The sequence below is a fragment of the Euphorbia lathyris genome, chromosome 6 (genome assembly GCF_963576675.1).
Source record: "Euphorbia lathyris chromosome 6, ddEupLath1.1, whole genome shotgun sequence".
Classification (NCBI taxonomy): Eukaryota; Viridiplantae; Streptophyta; class Magnoliopsida; order Malpighiales; family Euphorbiaceae; genus Euphorbia; species Euphorbia lathyris.
The window spans coordinates 65,765,108-65,793,001 of NC_088915.1; the positions used below are offsets into that span (position 1 = coordinate 65,765,108).

At 35.6% G+C, this 27,894-nt stretch overlaps 3 protein-coding genes across 7 annotated transcripts; all 3 read right to left on the reverse strand.

Annotated features, from left to right (window-relative positions):
• Window positions 1-7,799: 7,799 nt before the first annotated feature.
• On the reverse strand, window positions 7,800-10,040 carry LOC136232190 (cyanidin 3-O-galactoside 2''-O-xylosyltransferase FGGT1-like). Its single transcript, XM_066021234.1, has 2 exons — window positions 9,051-10,040; window positions 7,800-8,539 (listed from the first exon to the last, which is right to left on the reverse strand). The coding sequence occupies exons 1-2, from the start codon at window positions 9,928-9,930 to the stop codon at window positions 8,037-8,039; spliced, it is 1,383 nt and encodes a 460-aa protein (XP_065877306.1). The 5' UTR covers window positions 9,931-10,040; the 3' UTR covers window positions 7,800-8,036.
• A 3,704-nt stretch (window positions 10,041-13,744) lies between these two features.
• On the reverse strand, window positions 13,745-23,184 carry LOC136233094 (uncharacterized). 2 transcript variants are annotated; one of them, XM_066022653.1, is made up of 8 exons: window positions 22,465-23,184; window positions 21,896-22,099; window positions 21,265-21,753; window positions 20,430-20,540; window positions 17,957-18,145; window positions 17,475-17,705; window positions 14,873-14,993; window positions 13,745-14,452 (listed from the first exon to the last, which is right to left on the reverse strand). In XM_066022653.1, exons 1-8 carry the CDS (start codon window positions 22,888-22,890, stop codon window positions 14,337-14,339), a joined length of 1,887 nt encoding a protein of 628 aa, XP_065878725.1. In that variant the 5' UTR covers window positions 22,891-23,184; the 3' UTR covers window positions 13,745-14,336. The 2 variants fall into 2 exon arrangements, with proteins under 2 accessions (XP_065878725.1, XP_065878726.1); XM_066022654.1 differs by having other exon boundaries at window positions 21,265-21,750; window positions 22,465-23,183.
• Window positions 23,185-23,728: 544 nt separating this feature from the next.
• On the reverse strand, window positions 23,729-27,661 carry LOC136233095 (transcription factor VOZ1). Of its 4 annotated transcripts, none has more exons than XM_066022657.1 (5): window positions 27,466-27,661; window positions 26,784-27,050; window positions 26,471-26,620; window positions 24,898-25,423; window positions 23,729-24,776 (listed from the first exon to the last, which is right to left on the reverse strand). In XM_066022657.1, exons 2-5 carry the CDS (start codon window positions 27,009-27,011, stop codon window positions 24,223-24,225), a joined length of 1,458 nt encoding a protein of 485 aa, XP_065878729.1. In that variant the 5' UTR covers window positions 27,012-27,050; window positions 27,466-27,661; the 3' UTR covers window positions 23,729-24,222. The 4 variants fall into 4 exon arrangements, with proteins under 4 accessions (XP_065878729.1, XP_065878728.1, XP_065878727.1 ...); XM_066022656.1 differs by having other exon boundaries at window positions 26,784-27,053; XM_066022655.1 differs by lacking the exon at window positions 27,466-27,661 and adding an exon at window positions 27,383-27,433.
• Between the last annotated feature and the right edge of the window lie 233 nt (window positions 27,662-27,894).

Consider the following 27,894-nt stretch of genomic DNA (forward strand, 5'->3'; position numbering starts at 1 on the left):
TTTCCATGTGAACACGTATGCAAAGTTGCTTCCAAACATAGGATGGATAACGCCTATAGGTGGGTACATCGCTACTACACCAACGAGTCAGTTAAGTTGGCATGGGGTGAGTCGATATATCCACTTGGTCATCAATCAGAATGGAAAGTGAACGAGAATCCTATGAAAGTGCTTCCTCCTAAGAAGGAGGGACGGTCTGCTGGTCGACCAAAAGGTCAAAAAAGAAGGCCATCTGTGGGTGAAGATGTAATTCGCACAAGGTGTAGCAGATGCGGAAGCATCAGTCATAATCGTTTGAATTGTCCATCCATGCTTCCAAACACTACTCGGCTTCCTAGTGTAATCTCAAGTTCAGCAAGTTGTTCTAACACTACTACCTCGAAGCATTTATGATCTAGTTGATTAATATCATTTGTCTTTAGCATGTGTTTGTATGATTCTATTGGGGACAAGCAAATTTATCTTGTGCAATACTTTAGCATGTGCTTGTATGATTCTATTTGGGGACAAGCAAATTTATCTTGTGCAATACTTTAGCTTGTGTAAATAATTCGTGTCGCATTTGTGCGTTGAATGCGCTCAAATGCGACTCAGCAAATTCATTGTGAATACTTCGCGTCGCATTTGAGCGCATTACATTCAAATGCGACAGGGTTTAGAAGAACCCTAGTCGCATTTGTGCGTTGAATGCACTCAAATGCGACTCAGCAAATTCATTGTGAATACTTCGCGTCGCATTTGAGCGCATTACATTCAAATGCGACAGGGTTTATAACAAAACTTGCATAAATATTACATATATAACAACATCATGAATCAAAGTACAATATCATTTGAAGTCTAACAAACGTCCATGAAACAACTCAACCGTAAGTCGTAAACGAAAGAAAGCGCCATCCATAGAATTGTATGGATATACATAAGAGTCGTCATGCAGGAGATCATGTAATCCACTTAAGAATTGTGCGTTTATGCAAGTCCAAACGCCATAGTCATTTGAGTCGGACATTTGTTGTGGCACCCCTGGAACTCTACTCCAAGTGATCATCCGTCGCACATTTTCCCGTCCATCTACGAAATAGCCACTCAATTCCATTACTCTAACAATGACTTGCAAGGGTGTTTGGAGAACCGCATCCAAAGGTTGCTCCGACATGTTTGATACAAGACTGTCATATATATATATAAGTGCATAGACCGCAACTCGAACACTCCTAGGATCCAGTGCTCTTGCTTGTAATTTATCGGAATAAACACTCTCTTCACTGTGTGCCAAGGGCGTACAAAATTATCTGCATCACCTTTTACTCTTCGTACGAAATAGTCTTCACTATCCCACCCCGGTGCATTGAACCCCCTCACAAATATGGCTTGGCACATACATCCAACAAAGTCAGTATCAATAGTAGTCCATTCTGCAGCCACATCAGTTTGTACTGACTGTCGTCTCAGTAAATACAGCCAACCATTGATATGCTACAATAAGATTATGTAAACATTTAATACAGTAAAAGTCACATACTTACAAATGAATAGGATATATTGGATTGATTAAGGTTACCTCATTCCAGATATACGTCCCCACATCCCGAAGTGTATTGAAAATTTTTGCATCCAAACTGTATATTTCTAAACCTTTCAAGCGTATTCCCTGAGTTGATTCAGGCCCGTTGATCCACGATTCTAGCTCCTCTATCAAACATGCATCTATTCGGTGGCGCTGATCATCAACATCACAAATAGGTGGTCTTTCCTCAAATTCGGACTTGATATGGCCACCATATAATGCTACTGGATCGGTGTACTTTAATGGATCGGTCCACGGCGAATTCAAATACTTGCTAACCTTAGCAACCCGTTTACCTTTTCCACATACTACTTTTGTTCCACGTGCTGCTCCTTTACCTCTAACTTTACCTCTAACTGTGCCTCCACCTCGGGTTGGAACTATACCTCCGCGAGTATCTTCCTTAACTTCATCTTTCCCGGTCCCTCGACCTTTATCTTCTTTTGGAGCAACCACCTACAAAAACATGGTAATGAATAATTCATACTTGAAAGCTGTAATTCAACATTTTGTCGCATTGGAAAAGAAATGCGCTCCAATGCGACAAGCCATAGTGCAACATCTTGTCGCATTGGAGATGAATGCGCTCTAATGCGACAAGCCATAGTGCAACATCTTGTCGAATTGGAGATGAATGTGCTCTAATGCGACAAGCCATAGTGCAACATCATATCGCATTAGAGCGCATTCCACTACAGAATGCGACCCAGAGATACGATATGTATAAATTCAACCAACTTGTACCTCTTGCTGCAACTTTGGTGTCACTTTCTCAGGCACAGAATCATCAAGATGGACAACCTCATCTAATTGCGCAACTTCCTCCTGCACAGAATCGTCTAGTACGACAATAACATTCTAAACCATATCTGCCTCATGTTCCTTTCCATCTTTCATCGGCTCCTCTTGAACCATACCTGCCTCTTGTTCCTTTCCATCTTTCATCTGCCCCTCTTCGACCACTGGCTCCTCCCGAATTTTACTGGTCTCAGCCTCCTCATTCTCCACATTAGCATTGGGTCGACCCATCGCCTTTAATTCTTTTATATCTCCCTCAATCAATGATACCCGTTCATCTAGGTTGTCTAACCTACTGTCGACCTTACTAAATTGTCCCTTGCACCACCTATGATGCCTCTCAAGCACATCCGTTAGAACTTTTTGAAGTTGTTTTATCTCGGTCGTTTTTGACTGCGATGCAATGATATATCTATCAACTTCTGCATCCCCTTCCTCACCACCCTCTTCATCATCACCTCCATCACCTCCATCATCCCCCTCCTCCTCATCACCCTCCTCCTCATCACCTTCCTCTTCAGCACCTTCCTCCTCCTCATCACCTTCCTCCTCATCACCTTCCTCTTCCTCAGCTTCAACCTTCTCCTTACCTTTCATTATTGGGGCAAATTTTGCATTTATATCAACTTCCCATCCTTCAACATGGTCCACCAAATACGTGTACCAATCGAACTCTTTCTCTCTATCCTCAACCACAAGACGCGCGTCTGGAGGATCAGCAACCTTACATTGAAAAAAAAATAGCAATGTATTGGTAAACAAAGACAAAGTAAAGAGAAACACACGAATCTCATTCCACTTACAGAAAACGTTTCTTTGATTGCTTTGTTTGAGGGGACTATTCTCTGGGTCCATCTAAACAAGCGTGGAAGTGGGTTGCCACTTCTCATTGTGTAATATGCGTGAGTCACATTCCACAACTCAATAATCCAAGTCTGCAAATAAGAGGTATCCCTTGATAAGAATTATAACATTGTCGCATTCCATTTGAATGCGCTCGAATGCGACATGGTTATAACCCAATCATGTCGCATTCCAATTTCAATGCGCTCGAATGTGACACGGTTTACAATCCAATCATGTCGCATTATATTTGAATGCGCTCCAACGTGACAAGGTTAGCAACCCAACCTTGTCGCATTTGAGCGCATTCCATTCTAAATGCGACACAGGTGGAAATTGGGCGCATTCAAACACCAAACATAAATACACAAATCATACCTGGAATAAGTGTGCAAATCCAATAAGCTGATATGGAACACGTTTCCTATTTCCCGCTGCATTTGCCTCTAATTGCTTCAGTCTTTTGCTAATGGCCCAGTCCAAGAACCTATATGTCTCCTCCCAAGCCAACGTCCCCCATGGAAACTCATTAAACAGGCTTGGATAATCAGCAAGATCCAAAACCCAATCCTTTGCATGCCTCTCGTTAGCATTATCCAATACATTGCCATGCACAAAGTACAACATGGCAATCATCACAGCATCTTGGTTAAATCTGTCGGTCGCATCCTTCTTCTTCCATTGTATACTTTTCAAAACTTCAAAGAAGTGAATTGTCGTTATTGTCTCGTATTTCTTGAAGTACTTATTTCGCAACCTATGCGGCATCTCTAATTCATACATTCTTTCCATGAATTCCCCAATGTTTACCCCAAACTTTAAACCACTTATCAAGCCAAACTCCCAATCTCCATACCGCATATCAACTCCCCTCACCCTGAACCACATCTCCCTATGTTTACTTTCTTTATGTTTAATCTCCCGTGATAGGACATGATGCACTATTCCAGCAGAGAAACTAGCAACCTTCATATCCAAATATTGACCAAAACATGTTTTTCTAAACATTTCTAACTGCTTTTCACTCAAATACTTCTTTATCATGACCCTAGAATCCATATTAAACCTCACTGTTACTTGAGCATCCGAATTAACCGCCTTGGGATATTTGAAAATGGAACTATGTTTTTTCTTTTTAGATTCACTTGGATCATGCTGTAACAATTTTAAACATACACACATTAAATTCTCTAACAAAACTGACATATTCTATGTATAAGGCTTAAAATCATGTCGCATTTGTCTGTGAATGCGCTCAAATGCGACAATGTTTCATGGTGTATAATGTCGCATTTGAGCGCATTTAGGTAATAAATGCGACAGATTAATGGAATGGCTCGTCGCATCTGTCGCATTTAGGTCTCGAATGCGACACTATGTTCGCCTATTATCTTTTGTCGCATTTGAACGCATTTAGGTAACAAATGCGACATATCTACGTACAGTTAACATACGAGCGCATTCGAGCGCATTTAATCCATCAATGGCGGTAACAGGGAAGAAGATGACGCATGCTTACCTTATGCTTCGTCTGTCCTTCCTCTTCGCTTGTCGCCGTCGCCGTCGCCGTCGCCGTCGCCGTCGCCTTCCGTTTTCTCGCCATCGCGCGCAGAAGAAAGAAACCGGAGATGAAAATGTCGAGGTAGGAGATGAAAATAAAAATGAAAATGTAGAAGAACAACCCGGATTATATATAGTGATGAGTTCAAAACGTAAAATGCAGTTGAAACGAACTGAAAATGAAGAAGATGAACCACAATGAAGTTGAATGGGAAAGGTCAGGTGAGGAAGTGGAAGTGGAAGGAGCGGGAGGTAGGAGATGAACCTTCAAACTAAAATAAGGGTAGTTTTGTCCAAAATGGGTTTATTTGTCTAATTTGGTAAAATGAAAGGAAGGTGGGTTAGATATGTAAAGTGGGGTTCTTCATTGGGTTAGATTAGTAATTATCCCGAAGAAAATACTTGTGTCAATTGGTGAAAATCTTTAGAGAGAGGAGAGAGAAAGAAGAAAAAAAAATAAAAGAGGGAACAACGGAACAGAGGAGAGAGATAGTGTAATTGTATTTTATTTTTAATTTTGGGGTTTGTTTATAATAATTAGATAATATGAGATATTAATTTATAAAATAAATAAATAAATATAAGGACCAAATTAACTCTTTTCTCTTTGACTTTTAACACCGTTAGTCAATTTGGTATGTGTTTGCTAACGGAATGAACCTCAATATACCATTTTGTAAACTTTTAAACCACATGGATGCCGATCGAAAACAGGTGTAACCACAAGGTTTATTTTTGTACTTTTCCCTTTTAAATATTTCAAACTTTTTTGTTAAATTTTTGAATGGCTTTATTAAATCTTTGGAAGTTAGGTATATTTTGTTAAATTTATTATTTATTTATTAATTAATTTATATATTTATATATTTAAACGGATAAGAGTATATATGGATATCTATGAATTATATGAAAAAGGTTTAATGCATATTTATACCCTTAAATTTGGCACGTTTTGCCTGTTGGCATCTTGAACTTTTAAAATAACTTATCACACATCTATAGTTGGCTATAAAAAGCTATTACACACTTATAGTTTGCTTTAAAAACCTATCATACACCTATAGTTGGTTCATTCGGACTTCCTGCACACAAAACCGTTGATCTCTCATCTTTAACAATTGAGATGACATTGGTTTCAAAAAAAACAATTGAGATGACATACCTGCTATAGTAAAAAAAACGCGTGAGTTCGTTCTGTATGCTGCCTCATTTGTCAAAAATCATGAATCAACGATTTTGTGTGTAGAATGTCTGAATAAACCAACTATAAGTGTGTGATAGGTTTTTAAAACCAACTATAGGTATGCGATAGGTTTTTAAAGACAACTATAAGTGTGTGATAGATTATTTTAAAATTTTAGGATGCGAACATGCAAAATTTGCAAGTTTAAAGGTGTAAATATGCATTAAGTTTATGTAAATCGTAAATGGGATTAGGATTGTGTGTCTATTAGGGTAATGGGATGATAAGAGTATGGATATGACATGTCCCATGGATTTTTGTAGGGGCGCACACAATAATCCGAAAAACCGCAAAACTGAAAAACCAAACCGAAACCAAATCGAAAATAAGGCTAACCGAAACCGATGGACTAGTGTACGGTTTTTAATTTTAAAAATAGTGGTTAATGGTTACGGTTACGGGTTTTTATATTCTAAAAACCGCGGTTAACCGAAACCGACCAAATTCAATTAAATATATTTATTTATATTTATATGTATAATTATATATTAGCCCACTTAAAATAAATACATGGATCAATAACAAAAATTTAATAAGAAACATCACTTATTTCCGGTGACTAAGACTCAACGATGAAATATTTCGTCTCAAATATCGTTGTACTATCAAATTTGTCACAAAGTAGATAATTAGTGAAATTAATATACATGGATAGAGCTTAGTTGATAAAGTACGGAGGATAAGAATTCAGGTCCAAAAAACATAGTAATTTGATGTCTTAAAGAGTTGTTGTAAATGGAAAATGTAGTGTTCAGTCCATAGTCCACATGTACATAATGCATGCACATCTTCCTCTCCGTCGTTAATCTCTTCAACTCGTCATTGACCCGTCGTTCCACTCACAATAAAAATTAGAATTTTTTTTATTATTTTTATTTTTATTTACTAGTGGTTAGAAACCGAAATAAAAGGTTAACCGAATTTAGTAGACTAGTATATGGTTAGTGTTTTTAAAAAAACCGATAAAATGATTAGCCGACCGAATAAACTTTAATGGATTGGTTAACTGATCACGTGCACCCCTAGATTTTTGTACATTTTGTCAGGGTAATTATCACCAGAAGTCACAAAAATTTGAATAATATCCTTAAAATTAAATTTGCCTCAATAAAATCACTTAAATTTATTTTTATTTCAATAAAATTACTTTAACTTTTTTAATCATCTCCTCACTTTGAAACATTTTATAATACCTATAATTCAAAAGATAATATTTACTATTATTTATATTTCATTTTAACATATTATTCACATATTAGTTCTTACAATAGAAATTGAACATTCAGATATTTTTGTTTAAACAATTCTTTGTTGTTTTACATCATATTTTTTTAAACCTAAAATATGATGCTTATTTTCATATTAATTGATGATTAGATGCAACATCAGCAACTTTGATAAAAAAAAACCAAGAAACATTCAAAGTAATTTTATTAGTTAAAAGCAAAATCAAGTAATTTTATTAAGACAAATTAAACTTTTATAGCTTTTGAAAAATATTATCTAAACTTTATTTACTACTTAATGCTAATTATTTCATAGTGTTATCTCTAACCATATCAAGGAATCATTTAGCCTAAAATAATTTAAAATTATAGATAAGATTCAAAAACAATTTTCATTATTATCTCTTAGTGAAAAATCTACAAGGTGGTTAGTATGCTTTTTTCCCTCCCACCAAATTAGCCATAAAAATATAAATACATGCATATGGCATGAGCACTTGTGATGGCATTTAAACATATTCATCAAAGTATTAATTGTATGTGATAGGCATTAATAAGGCATTCCAAGATGTATACGCCTATAATAATATAATAGGTAGAGTACATTGTTTCTCAAAAACATGAAAACATGCATTGCAAACAATATTAGATTTAAAAGACAGAAATAAATACATCAACGTTCACTTAAACCTTTAAAACTTATTAAATCTAAACTTTATAATGTTTTAAAACTCCATTGTAGAATTCTAATAAATCTAAATCTTCAGTAAAGGACTAAATTAAAACGATAATAAATAAACTAATGTTGCTTAAGGATATGTAATTTTTGAACAAAATCATCAATGTAAGAGTTTTCAAGCCCTTGGCTCAATAAAAAGTCCCTCCATTTTGTATGGTTTAATCTCACCTCTTTCCCCACTTCATTCTCATCATCCATTACAGTTTTCACTGCCTTGCAAACACTGTTTCTTGTAAATAACCCTTCTTGTGTTTCTTCACTTTTCTCTACTTCCACTCCAACTTTTAAGTCTCCATCCATTAATCTTGCATTGATTATTTGATCTCCTTTGTTTGGAAGCAACACTAATTGACATTTACTTACCATAGCCTCAGACAATGATCCAGACCCACAATGGGTCAAAAAGCACCCTACAGAAGGGTGTTTTAAGATCAGTTGTTGTTGCACCCAATCCCCAATAACAAACCCTTTTCCTCCTGCTCTTTCTTTGAATCCACTTGGCAGAGCAGACTCCACTGTTTCACTTCCTGTTGGCGGCTTCACCGCAGCCAGAAAGGGGAATCCTATAAAATAGGATGGTATAAAATCGGTTAAACACAAAGTTTATAAATCAGTTAACTAGATAGTTAGAATTGGTTAACCGTAACTTATTACCACATGGTGAATACGGGATTGGTCCAATTTTACACGTGCATACATAAATAAATTGCTAAATGACAAATTAAAATAACAATGAGTGTCATTTAACAATTTATTTGACAAAGTAACTTTATTGAAACAAAAATAAACTTAAGCGATTTTATAGAGACAAATTAAACTTTTATGATATTTTTGAAGTATTATTCAAATTTTTTATGACTATCAATGAGTAATTAACCACCCCAAACTTTAATTTTTCGAAAATAGGAGCTGAAATCATCCATGATCGGAAAAATTTGGGAATCCCAAAACAATCTATAGGTGGTTCCGGTGTCGTTACCCTACTTATTATTTCAATTGGTTAATCTATATTTCAGTCCCTTAACTATTAATACGTTTTAACCCATATTTATAGTTAGTTTTGAGCAATCTTACCTGTAAGTTCAAGACCCAGTACAAGTTCTTGAAACTGATCTTTCTTGAGAATGCATTCGCTACCAAATGCACAGAACACCACACTTCCTGCTTCAAAGCTATCCAACAATTTCATTATCTTTTCATCTAACACTGAACTCGGCGTTTCCGGCACAACAGGACCTGCAAGAATCACCGGCTTATTGAATTGCTTTTCAATGTAATCGCAAAAAGCCCCTTCCATCTCTCTACAACTTTTGAAGCTAATGGCATCGCAATCACTAAGAGATCGCAAATTGCGTTCCGTGAATGAAATCGCTCCGCCGAATTGTATAACAGATGCAGCAGCAAGTCCTCGAGCTTCGTCAGCGTGCAGCTTAATCGAGGAAGGAGGAAAACTCGCCGGCGGATTCATCAAATCATCTTCCGTTAAACTTCTCTTCCCGAGTTCTCTTTCCGGGCTTATCAGATATCCAACAGCAGCAGGACTGATAGTGCAATAATTCACAGATTTGACGCCGAGAGAGGTTGAAATCGACGGCAACCAATGAGAGAAATCGAAGAAAACGAAATCGGGTTTTAGGTTAGAAAGTTGAGATTCGATGATAGGTTGAGTGAGATCCATGGCAGTCATAACAAGAGGATAGAGATTGATAGGGACATCGGCGGTTGTTTCGGTGCCTGGAGGGAGACCGGCTACGTGTGGAACTGCGATTGGGATGAAATTAATGTGATTCGGGTGAAGATTGAAGGATTCAAACTTTGGTATGGTTTTGATAGGCATGAGAAAGGAGATTTTATGGCCTCTATGAGCAAGTTTGTTTGCAAGATGGAGAAATGAAGTAAGATGTCCCATGGCAAACCATGGATACATAGCTATATGGAAGGTTTTCTCACCCATTTTTCTTCCACAAAGAAGAAGAAAAAGAAGAGAGAATGAGATTATAATTTTTTTTAGAGGAGATATTGAGATTGAGCAACGCAAAAGATCAAAATATCAATTTTATGACTTCTTTTGAGTGACTTGGCGGTGTATGATACTGCCTGCTTTTTATAGCCTTATTTATATGAGTTTTTTATAACTTTTAGGACTGTTTGATTGACAGGATAAAGGTACGGGGTAGGTATAAAAATTTTAAATTGTCATTTGTTGTGAGATAATTAGGGATAAGGATTTTATCCCATAAAACTTATATCCGAAAGGGGATGGTATTAGATTTGGAATAAGAAAAGTTAGATGAAAAATACTAAGTTATTCCTATAAAATAGTTCAATTTAATATATTTAAAATGGAATAAAGATAATATAGTAAAATATATTATTTTATCTATATTCATGTTCCACATAACAAACATAAGATAATTAATTCTAATATCTTATTTTTATTCTTATCCCAATCATTTATCATTATCCATATTTCAACTTTTATCACTATTCATATCCCCTCAAATGCCAAACGCCCCGTTATGTTTAAAATGAAAATATTATCCACCAATTTATAAATAAATAAATTAAAAAGGCAAAAAGCATCCTGAGGCCCATGATCTTTCATTGTTTGGTGCATTAAGCTCTCGATCTTTTATTTAGACACATTGAGCCCATGATCTTTCATCATTTAGTGCATTAAGCCCTCGATCTTTCATTTAGACACATTGAGCCCTTGATCTTTCATATATGGATGTATTAGGCCCTTCCGTAAATCAATTAATATATAGGTTTATTAAGGGCATGTTTGGTGTGACAACAAATGATGTTCTAAAAATAACAAATTCTAAAATAAAAAATATATTATACAAATTAATAAAAATAATTTAAATAAAAAATAAAAAATTTATTGAACACAACAAAACCTTATTTTTCGATAATTATGTTCTATAAATAAAAATAATGTTAAAATTGAAGCACATTTTGTGGAAATAAGAAGGGTAATTTTATCAATAACAAGTAACTACAAACAATTGTTCATGAAAAAAGTTTTTCGTGAAAAGCTCAAAAATGCTGCAGTGTCTAAAGAAAATGCGAAACGCTGCAGTTATATAAACCTAACCAAACATGCCCTTAATAAACCTATATATTAATTAATTTATGGAATGGCCTAATCCATCCATATATGATAGATCAAGGGCTCAATGTGTCTAAATGAAACATCGAGGGCTTAATGCACCAAATGATGAAAGATCAGAGGCTCGTATCTAAATAAAAGATTGATGGCTTAATGCACCAAACAATGAAAGATCAGAGACCTCAGGATGCTTTTTGCCAATTAAAAATAGCGAGAAAACAAGTTTGTCATACCTATATACAAATTTTCTTAAACTGGCTGTCCTTTTTTGAGAAAATATTTATAATTTCGTCTAAAAATATTTGTCTTACTAGTTTTTTTTTAAATAGAAGTCATTCTTGTATTCCAAGAATTTTTACTTTAGTTTTTTAATTCAAGTATTAAAAAATTTTATCTTGATTAGTGTGATTTTTTAATATTTCAAGATTTATTCACCAATCATGACATAATATATATAAAAAAATTTAGTTAATCGATAAAACAAAGTACAGTTCCTACCCAAAAAAAATGCTTAATAGACACCCAATTCTTTAAACTTGTAACTTTTTTTTACTTGGCCCCCTCAACTAAGGAGAAAACTTCTCAACCCCCTCAATTTTTCAAAAACATCATATACAGCCCCTTACACCCCTATGTTCGGTCAAAATATTGACCCGTGTAAAAAACGCGCTTGACTGTTGACTACACCAATGCCACGTGTCACTTTTTTATTAAATTTTTCCAAGTGATTTCACCTCGACGACCACTACCGCCAACCTCAGCACCTCGATAAGACCGCGACGACAAACAGCGACAACACCTCGCATACAATAATCACTTGGAAAAATTTAATAAAAAAAATGACACGTGACATTAGTGAGGTCAACAGTTAAACGCGTTTTCTATATGGGTCAATATTTTGACCAAACATAGGAGTGTAAGAGGCTGTATGTGATGTTTTTGGAAAGTTGAGGGGGTTGAGAGGTTGTCCCCTAAGTTACAAGTTTAGGGGGTTGAATGTCTATTAAGCCAAAAATAAAAAATAAAACAAAGTAAAGTAAACATAAAAGGTACCTAAATTTATTAATTTGACTCTATATTAATTCTATTTGTTAATAGTGTGAAATACCCTAAAATGATTTATATAAAGGAATAGATGGAGTATAATTTTTTCTAAATTTTTTCTTATGTTTAATATTAAATTAAAGGAAAGTATAAAAATAAACTTTGTGGTTACACCTATTTTCGATCGACATCCATGCGGTTTAAAAGTTTACAAAATGGTACCTTGAGATTTATTCCGTTAGCAAAAACATACCAAATTAACTAAGGGTGTTAAAGTCATAGGAAAAAAAAATTAATTTGATCCTTACATTTATTTATTTTATAAACTAATCTCCCCTATTATCTAATTATCACAAACAACCCCTAAAATTAAAAATGAAATACAATTACACCATATCTCGTCTCTTCTCTCTTTTTTTTTTTTCTCTCTCTTCTCTCTCCTTATTGTTAATTTCTCTCTAAAATCAATTGAATTAACAAAACAAATTCTTTCAAATTTTACATTAAAAAATAAAAACATAAAATCTAGAATTTGAAAGAGTTGAAGCAGATTCAACAAGTGTAAATGTGGAGTTTATAAAGAAGCTTCAAAACAAGGATGAACAGAATTCGGAGTCTCTTCCACGTCCTTCACATGCAGCAGAAGAAGCCATTGATGAAACTAACCGCTTCTTCCTGCTTTCATTTATAACTAGTCATTCACTCACTCAATTTACGGTTTTTATTTTGTTTCCATAATGCTTACAAATTTGCTTGTTGACTCCTCTTGGCTTTTTGCTAGCTTTAATTGGGGATTTCCCCTTGAACTTGGAAATACAGGAAAATTATAGGTTTGTTTTATTAATTCGATTGATTTTAGAAAAAGAGAAAGAAATTAACAATGAGAAGAGAGAAGAAGAAAGAGAAAGAAAAAAAAGAGAAGAAATGAGAGATGGTGTAATTGTTTTTTATTTTTAATTTTGGGGTTTGTTTATGATAATTAGATAATAGGAGAGGTTAATTTATAAAATAAATAAATATAAAGCCTAAATTAACTCTTTTCCCTTTGACTTTTAACAACGTTAATCAATTTGATATGTGTTTGCTAACAAAATAAACCTCAAAGTGTCAATTGAAAACAGATGTAACTACGAGGTTTATTTTTATACTTTTTCCTTAAATTAATTGTATTAAAATTAACAAAGTGAACCTTGTAATTTGACATTTTTACAACAGCAATCTCACAGTTTGAAAACTTACCCACAATGATCTATAATTTGCACAGTTTACAAATTTAGACATTCGGGTCAAAAATCATCATTCGAACCAAATAAAAAAATTAACTTTACAAATTACCGTATGTATAAAGTCTGACATTGCAAATTAATTACCTAAAATTGACACGGTTTTTTTTTTTTTTTGGTAGATGAAAATTGACACAGGTTTAGGTCTGTGTTTTGTGCAAATTAATATTAATGCAAACAATCTGAAATAAGGCATAAAAGAATTAGAAGAGAAATAGTGAAAATAAATTCATAATTTTAAATGTCTAATTAATATTCATTGGTTTTGATAAAGAAATAAAAATTAAAAAACCTTAAAAGATATATATATATATATATATATATATAAATAAAGAATTAATTACATTTTTCACCTGTATCCAATATAACCATTGAGGGCGAGCCTTGGCGCAACGGTAAAACGTTGTTGCCGTGTGACCTGAGGTCACGGGTTCGAGTCTTAGGAGCGGCCTCAGGGAAGGCTTGCCCCCAATACACCCTTGTGGTGGGACCCCTCCCCGGACCCTCGCTCAGCGGGGACGCGTAATGCGACCGGGCCGCCCCTTTATCCTATATAACCATATTCCTACACTTGAATCCCACATCACCCTTTCCTTTACTTTCTTTTCATCGAATTAGACCTTAATGTTGCAACAATATAAAGTTTAGGGAATTTTACATCAAGAAAAGAAAGTTCAGAAGCCACCCTAAGAATAACATTATAGTTCATGAGCCATATTACCCTTCCTTGAAGTGTCACCATCCGTTAGTTCAACATCACAGGTGCTCATAAATCCTCAACATAAATGAAAGCGCTTCAAAGGTATAGGTGCTCATAAATCCTCACAAGATTTTTGCCTATCCAGTAAAGCTAAACTTTAAGGCAAAAATGGGGTGTGTCAAAAAGCCGAATTAACGATAATCACATGCATCGGGCAGCTATGCTTGAAGTGGCCTGGCCAATGCAAACTGGACATCTGTATTAACTGACATCAACAGCTCAACTACATGTACTTCACCTGGTAGGCATATCTTGAGTCCAGGTTCAATCAAACCTGCTTGCCATTTGTTCAATTTATCAACACAAAGCAGAGAAACAAGCACGATACTCCCTCCATTCGACTATACGGGTCGTTTTTTAGTAAAATCCAAATTTCATTCAGCTAAAGTTTTAAACTTCCAATGAAATTTACTTTTATTTTTTCCATTTTTACCTTTGTCTCTTCATTTACTCAAAAGATGGAAGTATATCTTGGGATTTGAAAAATGTATTACTCGTTGTTGAGAACCAATAGATTTAAGTTTTGCGGATTATGCAATTTCAGTCTTTTGTTTTAGAGTATTTTAGTTTTAACCACTTAATTTTACTCTAAATTTAAACAGAATTAATAGCTTTAATCCTAGTGAAAACAACAAAAACGACGTATATATGGAATGTAGGGAGTAACTAATAGACAGAAACAACCAATTCTTACCTGGGGATAGCTTTCGTCCACCATACAGCTCCCCGGCTAAGGGATTGGCAGACCAATGATTCACACCTACCCGGCTTGTAGGTTGGAAGCCAACTATTTTACCCTCACTTGACAAAACAACCTAAACTCCAATCACAAATACAAGCAAATTACTTAAATAAGTTGTCCAACATTGATAGTCAAGAAACAACACAAACATAATATAATTCTCTCCATTATAACATAATGATAGTATCAGCACACTTGCCATTTTTAGCATAGGAAATCAACAGCACACAGATGGCCTAATCATTATCGGAAAAGGCCACCACATAAAATGTGAAAGGATAAAGCTGAAATGGAACAAGCCTCACACAGAACATGTAATTCTGATCCTTAACATGAGAAATTTCTATCTCGTGATTGTCCATTTGCTTCAGAAAGAATTTCTTTTTTCTTACTTTTTTTTTCCGCTGTCAAGAGCAAGTTAGGGATAGGTCTTTAGTTAAGTTCAGGGAGTTTATTATATTTAAAGTTTCAAATTATTTAGAAAGTTTTATTTAAAGAGTTCTAGTATTTAGGAAGTTACATTGTTTATGAGTCTTATGAGAGTTTATTATTTAAGAGTTTTTTTAGACAAAAATTCTTATGTATTTTTAGGATCCTTGTCGTCTATATAAAGGAGAAGATCATATTCAATAAAATTAAGGGATAAAAAAGGGCGGCCCGGTCGCATTACGCGTCCCCGCTGAGCGAGGGTCCGGGGAGGGGTCCCACCACAAGGGTGTATTGGGGGCAAGCCTTCCCTTGCCAATTTAATTGGCAAGAGGCCGCTCCTAAGACAGAGGTATTCAATAAAATTAAGGGATAAGTACAAAAAAAAAAATGTCTGTGGTTTACCTATTTTGCAAACGCGAACCTGTGGTTTTTTTTTTTTACAAACAGAGGTATGTGTTAAACGCGGTTAGCAAACAGAGGCCAAATTTTCAAAGAGAAAAGAGTTAATTTGGTCCTTATATTTATTTATTTCATAAATTAACCCCCCTAATTATCTAATTATCACAAATAAACCCTAAAATCAAAAATAAAAATAAAAAAATCACTTGACCCGATGAAATGGTGCATTTAACTCATGTATTATGTAAGAGAGAATAGTAAGAATCCTGTGAAAGATATTAATTGAAAAAGCCACCTCCGCTCCTCCCTTTCACTTGTTTCACGTTCCATCTATGAATATCTTCTTCCATCTTCATCTTCTTCATCCACCTCTTTTTAAACTCATCTTCTTCATTATACAGCACCCAATCCAACATGAGAAAAGGCATCAGAAATTTCTGCAACGGCGACGGCTCAACCTCCACTCTCAATCAGGACCACAACAAGCCGCCACAAACATTAGAAGAAATGATACTCCAATTAGAAATCGAAGAACAAATCCCAACAAAATCAAAGATCGACAGACGAAATTCAAGTGCAAACAACAACAGTTGTGACATCTTAAACTCCGCCAGAAACGCATTGAATCAGTATCCACGGTTTTCTCTCGACGGAAGAGATGCGTTTTACCGATCTTCGTTTAAGAACTTTCATCAAACACCTGGTAGGCATTCTGTTTGCTGCGATGGAAGGGAGAGATTGGGGAATTATAATCAGAACAAGGATGTGAAATTGGGGATGCCGGCGAGATTGGGAGGAGAAAGTGTTGTGTGGTGTAATCCGGGAGTGATCGGGAAACTTATGGGTCTCGATGCTATGCCGATTCCGATCTACAATAGTAAGGAGACGTTGATGAAGTCTATTCGGATGAAGAGATTTCAAAGGCATAAAATGAATGAGAAAGGAAGAGGAAATGTTAAAGATATGAGAATTTCCAGACGGGAATTTCAGAATTTTTTTTAAAAAAAAAAAGAAGAAGAAAGGAGAAGAAAGGAGAAGAGAGGAGGAAGAAGAAGAAGAAATGAAGAGGAGCTTCAATCGATAGAGGGAGAAAGTAACAGAGCAGAGAAAGAAGAAGGAAAACAAAAAATTAAAAAGAGATGGAGAAGATGGTATTTTTTATTTTTATTTTTGATTTTGGGGTTTATTTGTTCTAATTAGATAATTAGAGGGGTTAATTTATGAAATAAATAAATATAAGGATCAAATTAACTCTTTTCTTTTTGAATTTTAACACCGTTAGTAAATTTGGCATATGTTTGCTAACCGCGTTTAACACATACCTCTTTTGTAAAAAAAACCACAGGTTCGCGTTTGCAAAATAAATAAACCACTGGCATCTTTTTTGTACTTACTAAAATTAATTATGAATTTTAGTCAAATAAGAATTAAGGAAGTATGGGTGATTACAAATCACCATTGAGCTTCAAGGACATGTGACTCTTGATGAGATCCTATTCATAACAGGAGAGCCGAGAGTGTTTGGGAGAGAGCCCCAATAATCAAAATAAAAATTATTGCCAAATTGCTTTCCGTGTATATATTCATTAATGATAACAGTACGTAAACAGCAAGTGATGCTTGTTAATTTGCATCAGAATGCAGCCAATATAGCAGAATAGTGGACTTAAGTTCACAGCAGATACAGAACTAACAGAGATAATCGACATTAGACAAGTTGGAGTACCTGATAAGAAGCAATATCCTGTGCAGCTGATTTTATATCTTCGTCAAAATTCTGTAAGGAAGCAGAAGCTGCATTCTCGTCTTCATTACTGGAATTAGATAGGCCAATTGCTTTCAAGTATTTTGGAATCTCACCAATCCAAGCACCACTTTTCGACTCCATCGTTATGTCACCAGGCCAGCCATATGCATCCTTTATCTTTTTTATGATCAGAATGCAGAAATCTTGCAGCTATACATATGATGTTCAAATATTAGTTATATACAACAAAAAGAAACAGAAAATGAAAAGACAAAGCATTCCAAGTAAATTATCTATGGGAACAATAAAATATGAAATGTTTCTGGATAATCATATGATATGTTACTACCTATTAAATCGTCCATAAAATGCACGACCTACACTTAATACACATGTTCTTCCATGTGCAAAATGTATAGTTTTTTTTTTTTTTTTTTGGACTTTGAGAGGACAATGTATACCTTCTCAGCATCCGAAGCTTCATTTACTGCAAGCTCAAGTTCAGACGATGGAATAGTGCGATGTTCTTGAGGGTAGGTTTGTCCCCTGCGTAGATGTGGAAAACAAAACTGACAGAGAGTGCTGATGCTGACAATAAAAATTCCACTTGCAAGGGTAACAGACAATATCTTCTGCAAAGAGGAGTTCCTCTGAAAGAAAAATAATAATTAGCCTGGTCGCAATAGACTGATGATAAACACAAAAAATATCAATTTACGAGTCGATTACAAACAAGTAACAAGTGTTGATAGATGGCTGAAGTAGTTGGATAGGAGGACTATGTAGCAAAGACAAAAAAAAATGATTTATTTAAATTATAAATTACAAGTCGATTACAAACTTTCCTAGCAAATAAAAGAAAATCCACCCAAGCTTTCTTTTACAAGCAAGGAAAAAAATAATAACATGGAACAAAAGACGAATACTTTGATTTGACAAAAAAGAAATTGGTATGATACATGTAACGTGCTCATCTGCTACAGCTTTCAAAGTTAACCTTTTTCATTTATAAAACTTGATTTCCAAGTATGCTTTCTCTTTATACAAATACATTGATTACAACCTGCATGCATCAACGTTCTTTGTATTTTACTAGTAAAACTTTGAACTAACCTATTCTTAGCAAACAGATTGAAATCAGAAATGATTTCTGAGCTTCAGTGGACATAACTATAAATTCAAGGGGATGAATGCATCTTATTCTAAAAGGTGCATTAAGTCTCTCCACATATTCGTACCATATTTCTATGTTACATAAGGGGCACATGGCCCCCCTTTAAGCCGCTAGCAATTTGGGACTATATTATTAAAAGGGCTAATGAGTGATTGGTGTGGATCATAATTGGTCATCTAAATATTTCACTAATGTCAGATATTAATATGCATAGTTTTGAAAGGTGCTTGCCTAGGTCGCCTGAGGCGAGAGGCGACCCAGGCGATCCTTCCAGTGCCTGCTGCACTGGAAGGCGGGCGAAATACAAGAGGCGGCCGCCTGACCACCACAGGCGAGAGGCGGTCGCCTCTTGTATTTCAGGCGGTTGGTTAGTTTTTTTAGACTCTGTTCAGTAAAAAAAGAATAAGAGTTAATAAGAGTTTTTTTAGAAGAAAATATATAAGTGTTTTACACCAGTAAGTTACGAATAGAAAAGAAGAAAGGACTCTCTCGACTCGATAGAAACTCTCGACAGAAACATCAGCCTCTGTTCGTCATCTACTTCAGCAGCCTCTGCAACCACAGGCGACTGGTGAACCACCACCGATCTACTTTATTGCACTCAAGGTACTGTTCTTTGTTACCTTTCTCTGCTCTTCTTTCTACTCTTCTCCTTCTGCCCAATTTTCTACTCTGCTATTTTCTTCTCTTCTTTTTTATTTTTCTATTATTAATTTATTACTTATGCTACTGTTATGCTGCCCAATTTTTGGGATTTTTATTATAAAGAACAGAAACTGTATGAAATTTATGCTGATGCTACTGTTATTATTTTTCTATTATTATTATTACTGATGCTACTGTTATGCTACTGTTACGTTTATGAAAGTTTATGGAGGTTATAAGTTTATGAAAGTTTATGCAAGTGTGTGAAAGTGTGTGAAACTGTATGAAAGTTTGTGAAACTATATGAAAGTGTATGAAACAGTAGCGTACTACTGTCTAATTTTCCAAATTTTGCAGGCTTTTGGAAATGAGTATTAGTAATTCTAATAATCGAAAGCGACAACAAGAACAGATCATTGTTGGAAGTATGTGCACGAGGGCAAGGCAGGGAATTCAAAAGATAATGTTTGATATGTTATTAGGAATTAGGATTTTATTATTAGACTACAAGTTTTATTTTGTTTTACAAATTTAGAAGTTAAACTAGTCCATTTGAGTTATGGTTTTATTTTCTGTATTTTTCTAATTTATTTGTCGCCTCACGTGCGAGAGGCGGTCGCCTTGCCTAGAGCGATATTTTGCCCTTATCGCCTTTCGCCTTTAAAAACTATGTTAATATGAATTAGGCCTTAACTATAAACTTAAGCTTCTAATTCAATTGATTCCATGACATGCTATTAGAGCCTCTTAGACCAAGTGGACAAGGGTTCAATTCCTGGCAACTCCATTTGTTGATTTAATTTCAACACATGGTAAGATGGGCCTGTGTTGTACACTCTTCAAGCCTAGAGGGTGCGTGCGGGGGGTGTCAGATATTGATATGAATTGGGTCTTAAATATCAGTTTAAGCTTTTAGTTCAACTAGTTCAATGACAACTAAGGTAGGATCCTCAGAACTATGAAAATGACAGTTATTACTCCCTCTTCTCCTCTTCCTTTGTTTTAGTTCTTTTGAATGTAATGCCATAATATGACTTGGCTAGCTCCCACTTTAAACAATAAATAAAATAAAATAGAAAATTATTAAATCATATAAGACAGTATTTATTTCAAACCTTTGTCTTGGGGAAGTTGGTAAATGTTGTGGTGGCATGACATGAGAACTGTTTATCAGGGAGGGAGTATACATCTTCATAATAGTTATCTAATATTTCAGCCAATTCAACCTGCAAAATATACAAAGTAGAGTCATAAAGAAACTTTCGTGAATCCCATGCAACAATAAAGAAGAGCAAACCCGATAAGATAAGAAAGCACATCCACCATGTTTGCTCAAAGTACTTAACTTCATATTGGAGACACTAGGAAAGGGGAAAAAATTGTAGTGTGGACATCATACCTATTTTCCAGACTAAAATTTCTAGAATTTGATTTTATAAAAAATATGAGCATTTAATAAGAGTGAATCATGCACCCATGAAGCAGAAGCTATGGAATTCAGTTAGGTGGTGTTTGATAAAACTTAAAAGTAGTGCTGAAAAAATAAGTACTGAATTTTAAATTTTGAATATTATAAACGTTGAAAGCATTAAATGGTGTAACTATTTGATAAATACTAAAAATAAGTACCTAATTTAAAAATATTAGTTGACAATATTCAACTTAAAATTTTAAGTTAAATATTTTCACTTACCAGGATAAGTCATTCTTTTTATTTAACTAAAATTTTAAGTGATGTGATCAAACAAGCTAAAAACCAATAAACACTTGATCTATTAATTTTAAGTGCTAAAAGTTGTTATCAAACAGGCCCTTAGTTCCGGTAAGGTAGCCATTAAAAAATTAATAGAGTACCATTAATCAAAACTTAATATCTAAAAGCCAAATACACTAGAAAAGCGAAAATATCACTAGCAGTTAGTATACTATACAAAAGAAATAATTGAGTACCATTTGGGAGTGGGTCAAAAGAACTTCCCACATATTTTCCACTGATCTTGTCCATCCTTCAAATTTTGCATCTATAAATTTGTCAGCATTAATTTGTAGCCTATAAGCTGGTACATACTCAGTCGTCCACGCACTGAAGTCAGGCCCACCAATTTGTTCCAACTTAGTTTGTGTCACTGGCATCCACCAATTGCACTTCTGCCTCATTTTCAGCCAACTTTCCTTGGTTGAATTAAAATTTTCTAGCAAACTCTTGGCATTTGCTAATATCTCATCTTCAAGTAATTTATAAATTATAACAGATGAATCCTTGGACATAATCCTTTTGGGCTTTTGGAACCAACTAAGGAAACCACCAGAAGTGTTCCCCGTAAAACCATGAAGAAAATTCCCTTCCGTGTTCTGAAGAGCAGCTATGCAGACAGCCTCTGCAAGCACAGAGATAACCCGTTCATCTGATGAGCTGAGCATGAAAGATGCAGGAACCTGCTGATATGAAATGCATAAGATAACCGAACCTATTATCAGTATCATGGGGCACCTGCATGACAACATACTAATATGATATCATACAACAAAGTAATACAGATTTCAACACCGAAAGAAGTAAGAAAGCAAATAGATGCCCAACCTCTCTTGGGTTTTCAAGATTCCCCATATCTCTTTCAGTGCCAGGCTTAAACACAACGAGTTCAAAGTTCCACAACCTCCGCATAACCACTTGTCTAAATGTCAAGGCAAGTATGTTCTGGGACGGAGTACCATTGAGCATATCTTTGGCGAAAGAACGTTTGAGCATACCTGCTTTTTCTTTAACTTTCTTAGCAGGTAAAAACTGTTAAAGCAACTACTGTAAGTACACCAATTCATTAAAGGACTTCCAACTTCAAAGTGAAAGGAAGCAAAATCTATGTTAAGCATCTGTAACTTTTATACAACATATAAGAATTATTGGCAGTACAAACAATGAAGAACAGAAAAAATGCAAAAGGGAACCGTGTAAAATCAGAAGAGTATCATAATCGACCTTTCCATGAAATAAATACAGCTAAGAAATGCCAATTGAGCATCATGCATCAATTTTCTCTCAATCACATGGGGCATATCGAATTTTTCGCAGAATTAAGCATAAACGAGTACAGCAGAACGTGAAAATCAAGATGCAAATTAATATGCCCAAATTAAAAAAAAAAAACTAACCAATCGAGTAGAGATGGTGGCATGTTCATCCCCAGGGGCCGGGAAAACAGTCTCCACAACCATAGCAGGGACGCCGGAGTCAATGTGCTCCGCGGCAGCCTGGCCTCCATCAGCTGCAGCTGCAGTGAGAGCCTGCTCGAGACTGACAGCTCCAACTAAGCTAAGCCGAGACAAGTCGTTCTCGTAGGTTCTGACGCAAGGGAGTGTCTCATCGTCGGAATCCGCCACAAGTTGAAGAATTGCTTCCTCATGTTGTCGCTGTGTGGATTTTGGAGTAGAGCAGAAGGGGTTAGGAATGGAATTCCTGGAACTGGTGAAGGACAATTTGGGAAAGGAAAATGAGCAAATTGCAGGTGTGGAGGAGAGGGGATGCAATCGTGGAATGAAAAGAACAGGTGAGAGTAGGGAGAGAGATTGAGGAGCCATTTTTTATATCTGCTACTGGATGAAACGCAAGGGTTTTCAGTGGGTTTATCAGCAGCTCCCTCTCTCTCTCGAAGTTGAAGAAGCGTTTGTGCATGATTTGGGCCATTTTGGGCTTAACTTGCGATAATTTAACATTTATGTATTTTCCGTCACGCTCTTGAAATAACTCTCTTAAAATGCCTCTTTTGAGGTTTAACCCAAAAATCCAAGAGAAGAAGAAAGGAAGAATTTCATTATTAAATATTTAATGATTTATATTTATTGTTGAATTTTATACTATGTTATTTAAAACTTTTTTTAAGTATTTGAATTTTATGTTAAATTTGTAAATGATTTTATTAAATTTATGTATGTTTTATTATATTTATGATTTATTTATATATTTACACGGACAATATAGGACCGGAATGGGATTTACCCATTGTCACCCTTATTCTGGATTGAATAAAAAAACACATTCCGTCACTAAAATAGAGGGTATTTATACTAATATTTATAAAATTGAGACAACAAAGTTACTAAAATAGCATATATCCGTCAATATAGTCATGACCACCGGATTTGCTTCACTAGAACATCGACGCATCACAAGGTACGGAATACCTGGTAGGTATACTCATATACCCATCACAATTAAAAGAGAAGTAAATCTTATTCTCGTCTTAAACTCTTATTATAGTATTCGGGTTAAGATCAGATAGTACCAAATTCCCACAAAAACCATACCATTATATTCCCTAATCGTGAATGACAAAATATGTTGAAAGAAATATGCAGATCAACTAAAATTTGACAAGGCAGTGCTTCCAAGATTAGTATGAAAGTGACAATATTTAGATTAGACAATTGCAAACAATATCAGCTAAGTTCGATTTAATAAGTATTTACAACTTCCCGAGCGAGCTGACTCAGAAACTCTACTCTGAACATCTCGAGTGAAGATACTGTATATTTAGCAGAAAGTTACATATTTTTCACTAACCAGAGAGACAGAATTAGTATAAATTCATATGAAGGTTAGATAATTTTGCCATATTTGAATCCACCACTTAGCACTTACTATCATGCCAGTTAAATAAAAATGGACTGATTAAAAACAGCCATCCTTCCTCATCTTCAAGTTAGAATATGCTCCAACGCCACACCACCCTCAGCAATAGTCATGCTGGCAGCACCTCCGACGGAGAAAATGAACTATGCACAATTCGCGGCCAAAAAGGGCTTGAGTTCATGTTATTGACGACACAAAACTGAAGATCAACCCACCAATTATAAGATGAAATACTTCAGCTAACATAACTAAATAATTGTAGCAGATAGAAGTTTCTCTGACTAAGTGACATAGTATTCACCCAGATTCTCAACAAGATAATTATATGGGGGAGCTAGCTCATAATCGAAAGCTTCATTTGTTGGAGCCACTCGATTAGCAGCTGAATAAACATTTCCAGCGCCAATCTTAGCATTCAGTTTGATTCTACCTTTAATTGAGCGCTTGTTATCGGAGGGGAACTCTGCAGTCAGCCTTCCCATCTGCTTCTGCAGATCAGCAACTGATTCATTTGATATTTTACCCTTTGCACCCTTCTTTCCATCAACAGCTTTCAATTCTAATCTATACAAAGCACAAGCATCGCACTTGTTGATCTCGTATTCATAAAGATGCCACTCAAAATTGTTAAGTGGTTGCGGATCCATATAGTACGACCTCTTCAGCCCCCCAAATTCATTCATCACTTGCTTCCTTGATTCATGCCAACCACGGCCACTGTAATCTGGTAATGACCTTTGCTTTCTATTCCCACTCTCAAATGCTCTACGTGGCTTATCAAAGAAAAGCCATTCTCTAATTGATTCACCGTCAAGAACAGAAAGGTCAAAGAGCTCTGCAATCACAGAAGAACAATAATTGAACAGAAGAAACCAGAAACACATCATGCATCGTTCAAAATAATGAAAAATAAATATAATCAGATTAACACAGAGATGAAACAACAGTTCGCTTACCAGGTGCATTCCATGGGGACTTCGCAGTCGCAGCTCCCTCACATTCTGGAATACCAACATCTTTCCCTTGTGCCTTTGAACTTAGAGCAGCAAAGAGGAGACCGTCCTTTAGGCCAATGCCCCCAGGCCGAAGAACTGGACCCATTCCAGGTGGGCCTTCATTCAACGCTAGAGCATGGTGAAAGCTACTGCAATAGTCCTGACACCAGTCCAACCCTCCTTGGGCAGGCCTTGGGCAATCCCAAAGAGAACATTTTGGACCTAAGAAAGCTGAAGGCGGAGGACACATACTTGGTAGATAACCAGGAACATGAGGCATACCGTTCTCGGTACACAATTCTGTGCCATTAAAACCAGGATAGAAGTGTGAATCAAAATTTTGAGACAAATCAAACTGGTGGTAGTCCAAATGAGTGGTTCCTTCTAAGTTAGCAACCACTACTCCATTAACAGCTGAAGGAGAGGATTTGCATTGATCAGCAAATGTGAAGCTCTGGTCATGTTGCCCCTGATTTACACCATATCCCTATACATATTGAAACCAGAATCAGCATTGAGGACAGACTTTCAAAAGCAAAGAAAAACCCTTCATTCATACGTTCAGGCATACTCTGCATAATTAAAAATCTTAAGAAGGCGGCACCGCAGCGGCAATTTAGAGGGACTTGTGCATTTAGCAATCAGAATATGGCAACAGAATAGCCCCTTTATGCTGAGCGTGATAAACATTTTAAATTTCCAGCGTACTGATAAATATCCTAAAGATAGAACTTTATTTGAAGCTAGAAAAATGTAGCTTAGTTTCTAAAACTTACAGTGCCCAACAATTGCTAAAAACATCTGCTATGCTGAAACTAGACATGAGAAGTCGAGAACAGTGAATGTTGAATAACAATGAAACTTAAAGGATGTAAACTAACTTCTTTAATTACCACCGAACCCTAGTCAAACAAAGAATTAGTCATAGTAGCATTCTAAAATTCCTTGAAGCAATATTGCATCTTTAAACCTCTCCCTGATCACCATTTGATACTTCCCAAACAATAAATTTGATTGGCACTAGCTATGAGTTCCAATAATTCAAGCATTTTGATCATGGTTTTGGCTACATACAGCCATCAGAAATTGACAAGCATTGCGTCCAGATCATAGAATTTCCACACATATAATAACTTGAGGTCACAAGTCATAATCAAGCAAGATACACGGTGCCAATATGTTCAGTTTCAAAGACTTTGCACCAAAGAAAAACTCAGGATGTTCTTAATCTTGACTGATTTAAAAGCCAATCCTCTTCTTATCTCACATGCTTAACCTCGTGAGGTGATTTCCTCCACAATCACTTAAGAACTCTAGTCTACACCAACATAATTAGTATGAAAGATAACCAAGTATAGCATTAACCACATCCAGATATCCAACAAAAAAAAATTACAGACTGCAGTCTTTCATTCTCCAGCATATCCCGACTAAAATATCGAATGCAAAACTAAACTACTAGCAAAATTTAATCATCTAAACCAACAAAAATTCCATAGATGAAAACAACAAAAACTAAGAGTGAAAGACCCACCTCATGAAACACCATATTATTCCCACCTTGCAAGCTTTGATCATTAGGCTCAGGCTTTGGCGGAGCTAATGCACTAGTGGCATCATCTTCCTCCTCACAAAGCTGCAGCAACCTACATATATCGGACGAGAACGAGCCTAGGCTTGCTCCCTATGATCCCAGAAAGACCAAGTTCACAATTAGGACAAGTAATATTTTAAAGCATCACAAAACAAAGCATTCTAATTACAAGATGGATATTTGTACACATACAAACATAAAGATACAGTAATATACATGTGCTCAAAATGGGATTAAAATATTCAATGCTAACTTGTTGCAAAGAAGAAGCTGGAGAGGGATCGTTGAGCTCTGATTTCCATTCCCGAAGCATCTGGTGAACTTGCTCCTCAAGGACAGCCGCATCAATACTGCGGCTCTCTTTCCTAGCAAACTGCAGATCCACGAACATTCCTTGCAGATCATCCACGCGATTCTTAGCCTTATCCTTGAAGAGCTTATGAGATGCTGACTTGCAATTGATCTTTGAACCCTTCCCCATTTTAGCCAAAAACAACTTCCTTTCACTCCCTTTATAACCCTGCTGAAAGACAAAGAAGTTCCAATAAACAAAGGATCGAGAAAAAGGGCAACAAAATTCCATTTAAAATGCCAATAATGACCCCAATCAGAAAACCCACTTGCCTATCACACTTCCCAAAAAAAAAATCACTCCATTAAACACGATTCTCTTTAGCATTCGAGGTTGAAACTAATCTATCAAAGACCATAAACAAACAAGTATATAACAAATCAGCAAAAAGATGCACAGAATCACCCCCAAAAGCTTTACTGGAAAAGATAAAATCACATAAAAAATCAAAAATCGAGATTTATTATAGATAAAATAAACAAAAGAAGCTCTGTATCCACCGTATCGGACTCGTATCTTCCCTGATTGAGCATCATAAGTAAAATTGAGTAAAAAAAAAAGAACAAAAAATTGAAGAACTCACGGAGCTTATCCAACTTGAGTTTGAAACCCCAGAGCGAGAGAAATAAAGAAAGAGGGGAAGTGCGGCGAGATTGAAAGAGGAGAAAGTAAATATTCGAGAACCAAAAAGCAGAGATGCTTGTTAGCTCAAGATTTCTTTCTTTTTTCCTTTTCGCAATTTTGCAATTCAGAAATACTACTGTAAAAGGATTATGATTTTTGACTGCGTGTCGTAGACACAACACACCATTTGCTTTGAAAATTAAAATCTTTCCCTTTTTCCTTTTTTTTCCTTTTTTTTTTTTTGGCAATATGTGTAATTAGGTGGCGGGGATGTTTTGGTTTCAACATTTACCCTCCAACTTAACTTTTATTTAGACTGAAAATTATCGTGTTTGAGTCGTGTTTGTGTCGTGTCATTTCGGGTTCATGTCACAAAATAGTAGACCCA